This window comes from Condylura cristata, unplaced genomic scaffold (assembly GCF_000260355.1).
Source record: "Condylura cristata isolate star-nosed mole 26May11 unplaced genomic scaffold, ConCri1.0 scaffold00002, whole genome shotgun sequence".
Lineage (NCBI taxonomy): Eukaryota > Metazoa > Chordata > Mammalia > Eulipotyphla > Talpidae > Condylura > Condylura cristata.
This window is the reverse complement of record NW_004567103.1, coordinates 47409066-47423838: the sequence shown is the minus strand read 5'-3', so window position 1 is coordinate 47423838 and position 14773 is coordinate 47409066. Positions and strand designations below refer to the sequence as shown.

Below are 14773 nucleotides of genomic sequence, written 5' to 3'. Positions count from 1 at the left end.
TCTGAGGTCCTTCAAAGTCTCTTGCTTCTCTGCCACTTATTTCATATAAAAGAACAAGATAACAGAAAGTAATAATTTGTTAAATGAGATATGGATTTCCCTTTGTCCAATAGAATTTATCCTTGCCTCTTTTCATGAGCAAACATAGATCAATTTAATGATTTCCCTGAAATATAATAAAAATGGTTAAACATTACCATCTCCACCAAGAAGCAATAGGTTTGGTAGGCTACTCCTTTATGTCTTTAATCCTTTATCTGGGAAACTGGGTGTACATTCAGAGTGCTAGGGCCTGTGATTTTGGAGAAAAACCTCACACCGACAGTGGTATTGATTGGCTCCCATTGTCTTACAAAAATCGTGCAGCTTCTCACTCAACAAAGAAGCATGTGGGGAGGAGCAGAGTGCCGGGTCTTTCAATTCCAATGCCAGGACACTTAGCACAGAATCTAAATGTGCCTGTAATTGACATAGATGTTCACATACGCCTGAGCCGAGAAGCACTAAAATGACTACATTCTGGAACATAAAAATGTGGTATATATACACAACAGAATGTAGTTAAGCCTTAAAAAGGGCGGAGATTCTGAAACAAGTTACACTGTAGATGAACCTTGGAGACTTCATGCTAATGAATTAAGCTAGACGTGAAAGGGCAAATCCTGTAAATTCTGAGGAGATGAACTTAGAGAAGTCAACCTCTTGGAACCTGAAGGTAAGTGGAGGTTCTCAGGATGGTTGGAGGAACTTGCAACAGGGAACAGAGTTCAATGGCTATAGAGTTTCAGTTTTGAAAGATGGAGAATGTTGTGGAGAAGAGGAGAGGGCGGTGGCACAACGATGTGAATGTGTTTAGTGACACCAAACTGGACACCTAGAAAGGGTTGACGTGCTAAATCTTTGTTGTGTAAGTTATACCACAATTAGAAAACAATATTATTTTTAAAGATTTATTTATTTATGCATACAGAACTGGGAAGATTCACCAGAGACAGAGTGGGGAGCAGAACAGGCAGATTGACTAAGTACACTGCTGAGGGGAGCAGTGGGCAGGTCAGGAGAGGTCTGCTGCACCATGTGGATCACCTCCAGGGCGGGCGGGGATCGAACTCATGCTGAAGCAGTTTTAGATACTTAGTGCTGTGCTTTAGCCCTATGCACCACCAGGGAGGGCCCAAAAACAAATTATTTTTTAAAAATTACTGGACAGGCCCTCCCTGGTGGCACAGCGGGTTAAAGCACAACACTGAGAATCTAAAGCTGCTTCCGCATGAGTTCAATTCCCGTCTGCCCTGGAGGTGACCACATGGCACGGCAGACCTCTCCTGACCCGCCCGCTGCTCCCCTCAGGAGTGTACTTCGTCGATCTGCCTGTTCTGCTCCCCACTCTGTCTCTGGTGAAGCCTCTCACCACCCCTGAGCCTCTGGCCTGTACCCCAGTTCTGTATGCACAAATAAATAAATCTTTAAAAAAAAATTACTGGACACCTGAGATGCAGTCCATTCTTATTGTAATGTCTCCAACAATTTGCCCAAAGGCATCTGCATGATAGACTATTGCTGAGTGTTCTTTTTACTTGTAGGAGGGATAGAAGCTTGTGAGAACCACTCTGGATAGAGGATTGCCCAGGCCTCTGGGAGGAACGAGTGGTTTGGACACTTGCCACAACTGTCAACATACCCAGCATATACCCAGCACATACCCAGCACCCCCTGGAAAGCAACCCCTGAACTCCACCTGACCCCACCTTCTCACATAAAGCCTCTGGGCTGAACTTCTCTGCACTCTCTGAAGCAATAGTTAACAGCTTGGCCAGCAGCAAGTGGCAAGAGCTAATAGCTAACCTTTTCTAAAATGTTAACGGCTAGCAAAGCATATTCTATCTCCCTCTCCTTATTTACCCTTCTTGCCAAAACTATGAAACTCCGAATGGAATTTGTAATCCCACACAAAATGGGAAGCTATGTGCCCACCTTCAAGTGGTGACCTCAGACTTCCTCCCCTGCCTGCCTTATTTTAGGCGAGGGGTAGTGATCAGAGTTTGGGCATCAGCACTTATCAAATTTCCTTAAGCAGAAAAGTTTGTACCCCATTATCTTTGGCTCTGCAGAGCCTAGCAGGATACCTTCTATGTAACTGTAAATAGCTCTAAAATATTTAATATCTGACACAGCTCCAACGTATGGGCATAGATTTTGCTGGCATTCATTCTCTTTCTCTAGAACTCATGGACACATTTCAAATGGTCTCTTTTCTCGCCCTCTTTGTGAGTGTAAGGTGACCCACTACATCTACCCCTGTGCCTTTTGGATAAAAAAAAAAAAAAGATCTATTTGTGAAGGGTATAAGTTGAATAATAAGAGACACCCACTCACATCCCCCTACCACAGTTTACGAGACTTAATCAAGAGGTGCGAACACAGACTGCTTAGGCATCCCAAGGTGCTGCTGTCAGTGCTTGCTGGGTGACTTTAATTGTGCATAATGGACTAGTCTTGCTTCATTTCCATCCTTTTCAGAGTATTTTGGAGCTGGAGAAGGAAAGAATTCAACTTCTAAGCAGTAACTTACAGCAGTACACTCAACATATTTCTGTTTTCAGCCAAACTTTGACCACGGTGAGTATTCAGACATCCCCCACTTTGGTGCCTACTGTTCAAACTGGCAGCACAGGTGTTTTCAACGACCTTGTTCTGTTATCTTGGTCCTGCAGTGCCACACACAGGTCCACTGTGCCATCAGCCAGATAGACGTTGAAAAGAATGTCCGAGCTCTGATGGAAGAAACTGCAGTTTCATCTACAGAAAATAAATCTGAATTCCTATTAACTGATTATTTTGTAAGTATAGAATGAAAGTGCTATGAGTGGGGGAATCTCAGTCAGATGCTGAGGAAATCATTTGAAAAAAATGGAAAGCAACTGTAATTGGGAACACTTTATAAATGAAAATATGTTCATGTTCCATAGAAATTTAAAGAAATAGTGTGTGACTTACAGACTGGGCAATGGAGACACATCATTGTTATTCTCTGGAAAGGAAAAAGTTAAACAGGATTTTAGTCTGCATTTTCATATTTAGTCTTTTATAGGAAGAATGCCAGCAGAAATGTTTTCTGATCTATAAATAAATCACACAGTATATGGTGTTGGTTGTCTATTGCTGCATAGCAAATTACTCCCAAACTTAACTTCTTAAAACTTACTTCTCACAGTTCTGAAGGGCCAGGAATCCAAGCAGAGCTGAGCCAGGTACCTCTGAGTTCCTTTCAAAGCAGCAACCAGAGTCCTTCAGCACCATGCCCCGGTTGCCTTAAGGCTCAGCTCAGCTGGGAACTCAGTCACATGGCTGGTGGCTGGTGGCAGGTGTCTAGAAGGTCCTTGCTTACTGTTGGCTGGAGATAGCAAGTCCTTGTCAGGTGGGTCTCTCTAGGACAGCTTATAACACATCAGCCTGCTTCCCCTAGAACTGGGGATCCAAGATGGATAGAGCCAAGATTGTCCAAATGGAAGAGTGAGATCTTTTATAGCTAATCTCAGAAGGACACCCATTATTTTCTATTTGTTAAAAGCAAGTGAATGTTCAAGAGAAGGCAACTGATTACATAAAGATGTGAATCCAGATGTAGGAAGCATGGTCCTTGCCTTTGAAAAACTGGGACCAAATTACAGAGGCTTATTTTGAGGGCATTTGGGGAAAACTACTATGGAGACTTCCTTGCTAAAATGAATTAATGACTCTGGTGAGAGCTCAGGCATTTTCCCTTTTTGCTTTCTTGTGGTAAAGTCTGTGATTTCTTAGGTCATGCCTCAAAGATTTTGTCTATGATTCCCTCTTTTCAGTCTTAATTGTCATGTTCTTGGAGGTGATTGGGCGGAAAGAATTTCCGATGGCTCCTCCCGGGCCTTCTGTGTTTCATCCAGATTGGAGTCCTCATCCCTCCCCATATGGAGAACCAGCACAGAGGTCCTGTGCCATAGGATTAAAGGTGTAACCAAAGTCAACATCCCAGGACCCAAACTCAGGGAACAGATGGGGGAAAGGAAAAGTCAGAACTGGGCTCAGCAGTGAAGTCTCAATAAGCAGTTAACTTATTGTTTTACCCTCTCATTGACCTTTCTGAGATTCACAAGTGAAATGGGGAGCATAAAACCCAACCCATAGAACTACTGCAAGAATTACATGTAATAGAAAATATAAAGAAAATTTATATGTATAGTGCATAATATTATATATATGTAACATACCATATGGAAATAAAATAGTCATATCTATGCATTATATCTTAGTAGACTATTCTCTTTTCTTCAAATCCCTGTACTTCCCTTTCTTCAAGACAATTTTTCATAAGTTAATCTCTCCACCAGTATTCAAAACCCTGGCTTTTCAGAATTTTACTGACACGTATAATACAGTGCTTATAGATGTTAATATATGACTGTACACACACAAAAAAATCTACATGATATTATAAACCAATGTCACTTTACCCCCAAAAGGAATAAAGTAGAGCTGCACCTTTCCTAGAATAGGACCTTCTACTCTCTATGGGTAAAATAATTGTACGTTCAGTCTTGGGCCCTAGGATTGGATCTCTGAGCTTTTGTGAAACTCAGTGCTCTCATGTATAAGTGGGGATAAAATACTCATGTAGAGAGTTACTGAGAAAGCTGTAGGAAAGCCATGTAGCTTTTGATAAGTGCTCAAAAAAAAGTTTTAAAAAAACTAGCTTTTCTCCTTTTTACTGTATGTCCTCATTTTTCCAACTTCCATCTTGAGTCATTAGTTTCCCCTTTCCATGGGTTTCTGTCCCTCTGCTACAGTAAGTTCCCTCCCACCCACCCCTAGTTGTTTTTTTTTTTTTCCATTAAACCCTTGAAGTAATGTATGTGAAAGCTGTTAGAATTAATGGTTTGTCACATCTTATCTGATATACTTTTACTTTGGTCCAAAAATCTGGCCAAAACTACTTAGACAACTTTTCTTCCATTATGTTTATTCAAATAATTGGTCTATTTTTCCTTTCACCTAGCCCTGCCTCTGTTTTTCACTTATGCTAGTTCTAGTGCCTGCTGGCTAAGCCTTCTAGCCTCCTGTAAGGTTTTGTCTGTCCCTGCCCTTTGGCAAACCACCATTCATTCATGGAAGAATGTAGCCTTGAATTGCTAGATCACTTAATGTTATGCTTCAAGTCCTAACTAAATCATGAAGCTGTACTGGGGAGAGCTGTGCTTAAGCTCAGGTGTTCCCAATAGACAAGCAGCACTCAGTAAGTCTTTGTTTCCCTGCCGAGGGTCCTAGCAGAGGCAGACAGGATACATGGACCCTTAAAGGACTCAAACTTACATAAACATAAAACAGAAAGTATACAACAGTTTTGTTTATCAAGATATTATGAAATTACTATAGCAGTGCCATCCTTCAAAAATAATTTGTTCTATTAAAGAAAGTACTTAACTATGTAAGTACAAATTGTGAAATTTGGTGGTTTTGCTTTAAGCAGGTCCAGAAGAATTAGGACAATCTGTACAAAACCAAAGCTTATTCTTTTATTGTTGTTTTTCCTTTTCTTTTTTTCTTCTATCAAATTAAGTCAACGAGTCTCAGTGCAGCTTAAAGTAGGAATTCATTCTTTTTTTTCCCCCTTAAATTGTTAAACATCCTGTGTTTTTTCCTAAAGGAAGAAAATCCTAACAACGCTATGACTAAAGAGCGACAAGTATCTTCCATAAAATCAAAACTGCTGAGACTGCAAGGAGACATTGACAAAGCCTTGAAAGACCAGGAAGGTACTTGATGATCTCTCTGAATGGCAGGATAAGGGAAAGTGTTCCACTTGTAGGTTTCATTCAGAAATAGGATTAAGTCTGTTTTTTCTAACCAGGGTGGGAGTCATCTCATTTAAAGAATTGCATATAAGCCTAATTTATGTGAATAAAGAAAAGTAAGAAAAAGCAAAAAATTGAAAGATATTTGGTCTATGAGAGCTATCTACGTATTATTCAGTGCCACTTCTCCAAAAATGTAGTGTTTGACTTTATTTCTGAAGTTGAGTGGAATGAAGGACAATTTGTTTTGAACCATGGCAAGTCTACTATGAACTATTGGCCTTCTTGTTTGTTTCTTTTTAAGCTAACTTATAATGATAAAGTTAGGGACATTAGGAAATGAAGTCGCTCTAGAAAGATTTATTCAATAAATAAATAAATAAATAAATCTACCTGGGAGATTTTTATGGATATAGCTTATTTTCTGTGGACCAAGAAACTTGTGACAACGTCAGACTGGCTAGGAGCACAGTCAGAGCTACAGAGAGTATAGCACTGGCGTGAGTCAGGAATCACTGTGGACAGAATAAGCAAGAAAGGATTAAGTTCATCTTGATGCACCAGTATTTCTTAAATTTCATTGAAAGAAAGTACATTCACCCACACAAACAGAAACAGCCCAGCCTTTCAGGAAATCCTGGGGTCAGGCTTTCTCTGAGCATGACCTCTGAGCTGCATCCCACGAGGACAGGATGTGTGGTGACCGCTGGCCTCTCTTCATTTTCAGGCCTGGAACGGATGCTGAAAACCTACTCCAGCAACTCCTTCTCAGATGCAGAAAACCAGAAAATTACAGCAGCCTTAATGGATGAGGTAAATATTTGTGGAGTGCAGTTTCCTAGATTTAAGGATTGAAAGAGTTATTTTTAGAATGCTTGCTTTCTGGCCCATTTGGCCTGTTTGCCTTTCCTTTCTCATGACAGAGAACAATCTAGGCAGAGAACTGTAGGGTCAGCTGCTTGACAAGGATCTTGAGAGATGTGGAAAAACCAAACTACTTACAAATATTTGCTTGGAAAAGAATTGTGCCTCAAATAGAATTTCCCAAAATAGAATCATTCCTTCAGCATCTGGAAACCTGTGTACCTCAACCCAGTCATAAAAAGAGATTGAAAATGCAGGGTCTGCATTCAGATAGGCCTGTGGTTGGATCCAGTTCTGCCATCTCACAGACCTGGAACAACTTCTGTTTTCTCACCTGTAAAATGGGCATATCAGTATATCCCAAAGAGTTTTTGTGAAGTGGAAATGGTTAAAAAATGCTAGGATGGTAGATAGAGGATAACTTTGAAAAGGTAATTATTATTAGAATACTCTTGCCTTTCATCCCTCAGCAACTTCAGGGTATAATTTCAAAAGGAAGAAGGAAGTCTGTGTGTGAGGTGAAGCTTTCAGAGAAACAGGATCCACTTTAGTAGCCAAAGTGGTTGTGAGGAGTGCAGATGTGAGGGAGAAATGATACCACCAGACCTTCTCCTGGATTCCAACAGTCCCCCAGACATACCCCGGATATTTGTGGGGATTAATGGCAATGTGACCATTTTAAAGAAACCGAGGTGAAAAGGACAGTTAACAAAGACCCCTGAATTTTCTATAAGAGTAAGAATTAATAGCTGCATGTGTGTAAGATAAGGGATTTCTGCTGTGATTAGGGTGAAAGGAAGGAGGCTGGAGTTAATCTAAGAATTCAGGAAGAGATAAAATTGTTATCAATATTTTGAAGGATACAGGAAACATGGCTAGCTTCCAACTTGCTCCAGCCTGCTCTCTTGTGAAAACCGGTACCCATTCATTCTGTCCAAAATGACAATTTCAATAGCTCTTTGCTGAACTTAAATAGATGCCTTCAGAAATGGCTGATTTATTTTATTAAGAGAGGCTTCCTTTAGTGCGGGTGCTGTTACAGAATAAAACCTAACACTTCTTGTGAAAAGAAAGGCCTGAATTCTGTTCACTTGGGAACAGAAAACTAACATCCTTGTGAGGCACATGACTATAACTTTGATGAAATTGCAAAACAGACTGTAGGACATTTTCTGTGACAATACAAAGTACCTATTTCACTAATTTAGTGCAAATACTGTTTACCAAAATAAAGTCACATGGGACATTTTATGCTATATTAAATTATATCTTATTTCTTTGCTTTTGCATAGAGTTTGTCAGTGTCATTACCATGTATTAGAAATAGAGTTTGTCGGTGTCATTACCATGTATTAGAAATATCTGATTACACAACTGGCCTGATTCACAGTGGAGGATGCAAGGTGAATGAAGAGCTGATCCCTAAACTCATTGATGAGCTCGCAAAGGAGCAAATAGGAATTTTCAAACCATAATCCAAATACCACATGCCTATATAATTTCCTTATACACTTCTATATCTGGGTGAGGAAAACACCTGATAATGCTAGATTTCTTTTTTTATTATTATTATCTAGGGAAGGTTTCTAGCAGGAGAAAACTGCTTCACTTAAATTCTTCCTAATTCACTGCTTCTTGGACCTTGCAATGCCATATTTGCCAGAAGAATGTTGAAAAGATGTGTTCTCTGGGAAATTGTCTGGAAAACCAAAAGTAGCTTAGAAGACATGTGGTCTTCAGATAGGAACAGAAGAGATGCACAGTGAGAAAAAAAGGTGTGTTCTGTGGTGCTCTGACATGCAGGCTAGGTTTAGAGGTAGAAGGCATGGGGAGATTTTGATCTTCTTACATAAGCTGCCCCACAATTCAGTGGATTGTTCCAAGATTTTGACCCTTCCCCATTTTTTGGCAATGTTTGAGCCATGACTTTGTCTCTAGTGGAGATGTGAGAGCTCGGAATCCCTGTGCTGAAGGTGTGGAAAAGGGAGCAATGATGGTGAAAAGAATGGAGAAGTAGAGTCCTTCCCATGTTTAAGTTCTGATATTTGATTTATCTGGCCTGAACACGGCTTGACAAGGAAATAATTAAGTTTCTAGTTTCAGGTGGAATCAGAGTAGGAAGAGACTAGGAGTGTGTCTTTAGTTTCACTCCTTTTTATATTCAAATATCTCATTGTTTCAAGTTTCTCGCAGTGTTACTGCAAACTCTCTGGAAAGTACAAGAGCTCGTCAACATCAACAAAACCCACCTCAGTTCCTTTCAGTTTGATCTATTAAAGCTGGTTCAATTTTGTTCACAGAGTTGAACACCTAAGGCCCATTACCTGTCCTCACAGCTCTCTGAAGCTCTGTGTTCTACTATTGACATTTGTTATCCCTTTCTTGTTCTTCAGCAGAAAGTTGAGTAAAGTTATTGATTGCCATAACACACTGAGTCATATACAATAGATATGAAGTTTTCCTGCTTACAAGAGTCCAGAATAAGACATTCAGTAACTAAGCTTTTCTTCTAGACTGCTTTAAAGGGCTCGTTTTGTCTTTCTTGTCAGGATTCACTGGGCCTATCTGCAAGTAAGTTGAATGTGCACTTTTCCAGAATATTTTGTCATTTGAAAGTTACCCTGATTTCCTGCCTCACTTTCTAGAAATTTAATGACATGGTCAAATGATATATCCACAGACCAATTTGAAGCTAGACCTTTTGCAAGCAAACTCCTATAAACTGTCATCTGTGTTAGCAGAAGTTGAGCGAAGACCTAAACCCAGCCATCCCTGCAGTTCCTACATCTTCAAGTGGAAAGAAAAGGTAAAAAATTAAGAGATGGGTTGTAATTTATCAACTGGGCTTGCTAGGTGGAATAGCTTAAAATAGCATCAGAGTTAAGCGGGGAAAAAAGCTGAATTTTTATTCTTTATGAGCACAGTAACAAGAACTAACCACAATTAAATACATCTTAATAGACTGATAATATGAGGAGTTAAAAACACTTTGGATTGTTTCTTCTCCCTCACACTTGAACTTTATCCTTTGTGCTTTTATAGTAAAATTTTTATAAAATGAAATTATAGTATTCACACAAGCCCAAATTATGAGGTTTTGATAAACACTAGCTTCATCTGTTTAACACAGTAGATGTCATGAGTATGGTTTTAAAATTCACACGTTTTTTTCCCCAGTGTTAGATTTCTAAGGGAATCAAGGGTTTGTGCATATAGAGGGGTGGCTATTGCTTGTGGTTATTTTCCATTCAGAGCTGAAGAGGAACCCAAATAATTAGTCTGTATAAGATGGGATGAACTCAAACATGGTCTCAATCATGTCACATTTGACAATTTCATGACAATTACACTTTCATTGAAGCCAAATAAAGTTGAATTTGTAGAATTAATGCTGGGAATGCTTTTATTTAATAAGAATAGAAGTGTGGGTCAGGATTGCAAACATAGGCTATAAAATATAATTGTTTCATTCTGAAAAAAACATAAGACTTCAAAAACAAAAAAGCATGATAACAAGACTTAGGCATATGGCAGCTAATTTACTTATAAACAACACTCCCCCATTAAAAATATTCCTGAAGAAAACATCTTTAGAAAAGTTACTTTTCATGAATATTTATGGTGAATGTTTTGCTAAAAGTGACTTTTTTTTTGTACAAAACTATTTGAACAGCAGCAGACACATAGTTATTTAAAAATATCTCGGCCATTTCTGATGAAGAGATTGGAGAATGTTTTGAACAGGGCGTCTTCTGGTGGGCACAGCAACCCAACCACCTCATCTACAGGTAACCCCCCCTTACCACTCTATTTTTGGGCTGGGAACTATCAGTCAAGTATAATGCTATGTTGATATTATTTTCCAGTCAATAAAGTCTACATTTCATTGGGACAGATTAATTTGTTAGAATTTGTAGTTTTCTGTGAAACTATAACATGAATGTGGGAAGGAATCAAGAGAAATGGAGAGTTGGAGAAATGAATTTTATGCTGTGAGGACATCTATCAGATTGACTGGCACTGTTGTTATTCAGTCTGTAGTTTGCTACCCATAGAGTTGGCTAGATACCATCGGGAAGAGCTTTGTACCTGTGTCCCCATAGTCTCCTTTAAACTTCCATGGAGGCCTCTCTCTGTGAGAAACAGTGATTCCAAGGTCTTGGATTCCCACCCTTTTATTAAGTCATCTAACAGTAATCATTTGTGTGCACTCAGTCATTTGTTTGTCCACATCATTCACCCCTACATTGTCCCCCATTGTTCAACTGTATTTACCCTAACTGTGACAATATAGTTACTTGATTTGAAATTGGCAAAAAGAAAAAGAGTTCATTCAAACCCAGTATTTTATGGTCCACATGACATATTAAAGATTCACCATTGCTCTGTTTGAGAAACAGTTCCTTAAGTGCCTAGGAAGCAGGTGCTTCAAACACCCCTACCTACATCTGCATGGAAAACTGCCCTATATTTTCCAAAAAAACACATGCAACTACCCCATGTACTAGCTAACAGATGTTAACAAGCACATGTGGGAAACCAAGATAGTCATGCATTATTAAGGATAGGAGTATGTTCTGAGAAATACATCAGTAGGCAATTTCATTGCATATGAATACTGTAGAAGAACAGTGATGTAGATGTAGGTGGTGGGCTTGTAGGTGGTGGGCTTATTACACACCTAGGCCTGGTGATATGGCCTTTCAGGTCCTCCACATTGATGCTGTCAGTCAAATGTCAGGTTACACATGACTGTAATTTTAAGTTGATAGTATAATTATAACTTTTGTCTAGACTCATGATTTTCTATATCATGGCATGGTTTTGGGTTATATAACATGTGCAGTTCATATAGAAATATGTTATGAATAGTTGTGAATAAAGGAATGAATATTAAATAAAATTATAAATTTTCCTTTTGAGAAGATTTCAGTGTATTTTAGCTTTGTACCACACTGCTAAATAGCTACAAAGATTCTCATCTTCCCAATGCCTACAGAAACAGCATTAGTAATTATAACTTAATCCAACTTTCAGCTTCTGGTGTGGTCCAGCTTGGCAATGGCCTTTGTAAGGCCTTATATTCCTTTCAAGCCAGACAAGATGATGAATTGAATTTGGAAAAAGGTAAGAATCATTCTCAACTGATTTAGTTACTTCCTATGTTGAAATTCCTAACTTGAATTTTCTGTTTCAGTACAGCAGCCTTAAAAAGTTACTATCAAAAAAAAAAAAAAGTTACTATCATGTCAGGTTGGTTTAGGTGTATAATCAACCTTCTTAGAAGATGAAAAAAAAAAGCACAACAAATATAAATTCACAAAATAACTAAATCTGTTTAAGGTTTGTTAAGTGTTGAGCGTTGTTAGAGGCACATGGTCCAATTTATTCATTAAAAACCCTGCAGTATGTATGGTTATTTTATTTATTACCATTCTGCTGAGGAGACTGAGGTGTAGAAAAGTAGAGTCACGGTCACTGGCAGTGTCAATGCAGGATTTGAACTCGGAACCTCAAGAGTCATGCTCTTAATCAAAGTGCTATATAGGGCAGAATGTCAGTGATAGATTATCTTTAGAAGGTGTCCTCTCAGAGAGCTAGACACGCAGAAGTGTGAAATGACTTCCTCTCATAGCTTAATATAAAAGAAAAATTCTAGAACCAATGTCAAAGGACTCAAGGAAGGAAGTCATAGTCCTCCTTGCTTAATCTTTTTTGAACTTATCTCTCAGAAAAGTGCTTTAATGACCAATTTAAGGAATCATACATCCTTTGTTCATAGATTTTTGTTAACATGGAAAGGTGGCATGCCCTGAGTTTTGTAGACTTCAATGTGATTATACACAAGAAAATCTCAGCAGTTTCAACTTTCTTTATGTGTCTAGTTAGCAGCTAAGGCCTAGATTTGAAATGAAAAGGTTAGTGAGAAAATGCTGTGTCATAAAGGAAAACTTATTATCCATGACCTTGCCCGATGTGGGGCCCGAAGCCAACAGAAAATCAAGATGGATTGTGCAGTCAAACAGTCGGGACACCACCTATTTGTTATTGGTTAGTGGGTGCTTTCTTTCAGTTTGCCAGTCATTTTTCTGTAGGGAATTACTTTTCCTTCTAGCCCAGAAGTAAGTAAAGATGAGGAGAAAAGGGGAAATTGAAAGTAAATCCCTATTCATCTGAAATCAATGTTGCCTTTATTTAAAAGTTGTAAGTGTTCAAGGTGTCACTTGGATACTCATATCAGGCCAGCGGTGCTTATAGCAGTAAGTAGGTAAATGAAGTCTGAGATCCCACCTTCCATATGAACAAAAAAATCACAGTCCCAGATGCCATCTAGAATTGAGAGGTCCTGAGTTTAAGAAACAATAAATTGATCACTTTTCCTGTTTTCAGTTTTCTGTTGGTTGCAAAGCCTGTTAACACTTTGTATCCTAAATGGTTTCTTTAAATTAAAGGAGACATTGGAGGCTTAGGAAAACTGGCAAAAGCTGTTAAATTATTTGTTTGAATTCCTGATAGTAGAGTGTGTTTATCTATTGACCTCCCACTAACTCACTGAAGGGAGAACTTAGACTAAGAATGAGTTCCTTCCAGAATAAATTATGATTTGTGACCAGTGGGAGATAGAAGGGGAGTTAGTAGTTTCTTTTGCCTAAGAAAGAAAATTGCTAGGAAGAGATTGAAAAGCTAAAAATTTACCTTTAAGTCATGCTAATGATAAAGTAGCTCTTGAATCCAGAAGGAAGCAAATGTTCTATTTGGATGTGCAGAAAGCAGCCAGAGAGATGGGACTTTGTCAAGAGAGGGGCTTAGCGAGAGGATTTGGGGCACCAGTTTCAACTGTCAGATTATTTATATAAAAACTGTACTTTTAAACACCAGACAGAAAAGAGCCATGTGTTTCTTAGGAATTCTATCTTAATTATTGCTTTAAAAAGTATTGGTTTTGAATTGACAGTTTAATAAAATTATCTAGAATGTTGAACAGGGGGTAACATTTCTGTGCAAAGTTGTGAGGTGGAGCTTTGGGCTGTGAAGTTGGTCAATATGGAGGAGAGAAGCTCTCTCGGTGAAAAGAAAGGCCTGGTAGCTGAGACACAGTCACAGCAGTCAACATAGCACACCCTTAAAGCTCAGATGCCACAAGAGAGTTGGGTGACACCCCATCAGCTGCATCCAAACAGGCAGCCCAAGAAGAATGCAGGCTCCAACATTGTTTTTTATCACAAGGTTTTATGGTACAATTCAGTCATCCATTATGTTACTCTTTGTCCCACCCTCCACACAATGCCTACTTCACACGAAGGTGTTCAAGACTCTTCAGTGTATGTTCAAATTGCAGAGACTCATTTAATTAAATGATCCTTTTCACAGGTGACATTGTGACAATCCACAAGAAAAAAGAAGAAGGATGGTGGTTTGGCTCTTTAAATGGAAAAAAAGGCCATTTTCCTGCCGCCTATGTGGAAGAGCTCCCCTAAGATGGCTAGCTCTCAGCTACACTGGCATACAAAATCTAAACACACGACCTTACATGCTGTATAAACATTTCAGTGTGGAGCAAATAAAGAGAAATACTGTGACCATATGATGGAGTCCTACCTATATATTTCTGCACTTTGCACTCCTGGTTCTTTGCTGGAAACAGTCAGAAGGTGGCAGTCGAGGGAGGCCGGGCTCTGAGAGTTTACAAATTCTATGAAATCCTAATGGTGACTTGTAGAGCTCATGGGGTGGCAAGGAGAGCTAGAGGGACAGAGTCCAGGCTCTGCTTGGTTGCTAGCTGACGGTGTGCTATTTTCTGGTAGCACATCACAGATTGAGACGCTCTTCTTGGGTGGCAACAAGCCACTGCACGCCTGTGAGGTGTCAAGCAGGCCATGGGAAAGAGAAAGAACACAGATTAAATCTATGAAGAGCTCAGTAGAGACAATCAATGCACCACTGAGAGGGACACATCTTAGGAGCTGAGACTACTAAAGAGTTAAGAGGGGAGGCCCAGAGTCTGTGGGGTCAGAAGAGGGTGTGGGAGACATGCAACCCACAGGAGCAGAACAGGATGGGGTTCCATTCTGAGGCAGTGA

General features: G+C 39.3%; 1 protein-coding gene across 2 annotated transcripts in view; it reads left to right on the top strand.

Annotated features, from left to right (window-relative positions):
- The window catches only part of NOSTRIN (nitric oxide synthase trafficking), a 50877-nt gene extending 36614 nt beyond the window's left edge, over window positions 1-14263 (top strand). The window contains exons 9-16 of one of the 2 annotated variants that reach the window (XM_012725968.1): window positions 2521-2619; window positions 2715-2840; window positions 5681-5789; window positions 6556-6641; window positions 9373-9498; window positions 10369-10480; window positions 11730-11819; window positions 14064-14263. In XM_012725968.1, coding sequence (XP_012581422.1) covers window positions 2521-2619; window positions 2715-2840; window positions 5681-5789; window positions 6556-6641; window positions 9373-9498; window positions 10369-10480; window positions 11730-11819; window positions 14064-14170 — 855 coding nt within the window. In that variant the 3' untranslated portion in view covers window positions 14171-14263. Of the gene's footprint in view, window positions 1-2520; window positions 2620-2714; window positions 2841-5680; window positions 5790-6555; window positions 6642-9372; window positions 9499-10365; window positions 10481-11729; window positions 11820-14063 lie in introns of both variants that reach the window. The other variant, XM_004674573.2, reaches the window with a different exon arrangement.
- The last annotated feature ends 510 nt before the right edge of the window (window positions 14264-14773 follow it).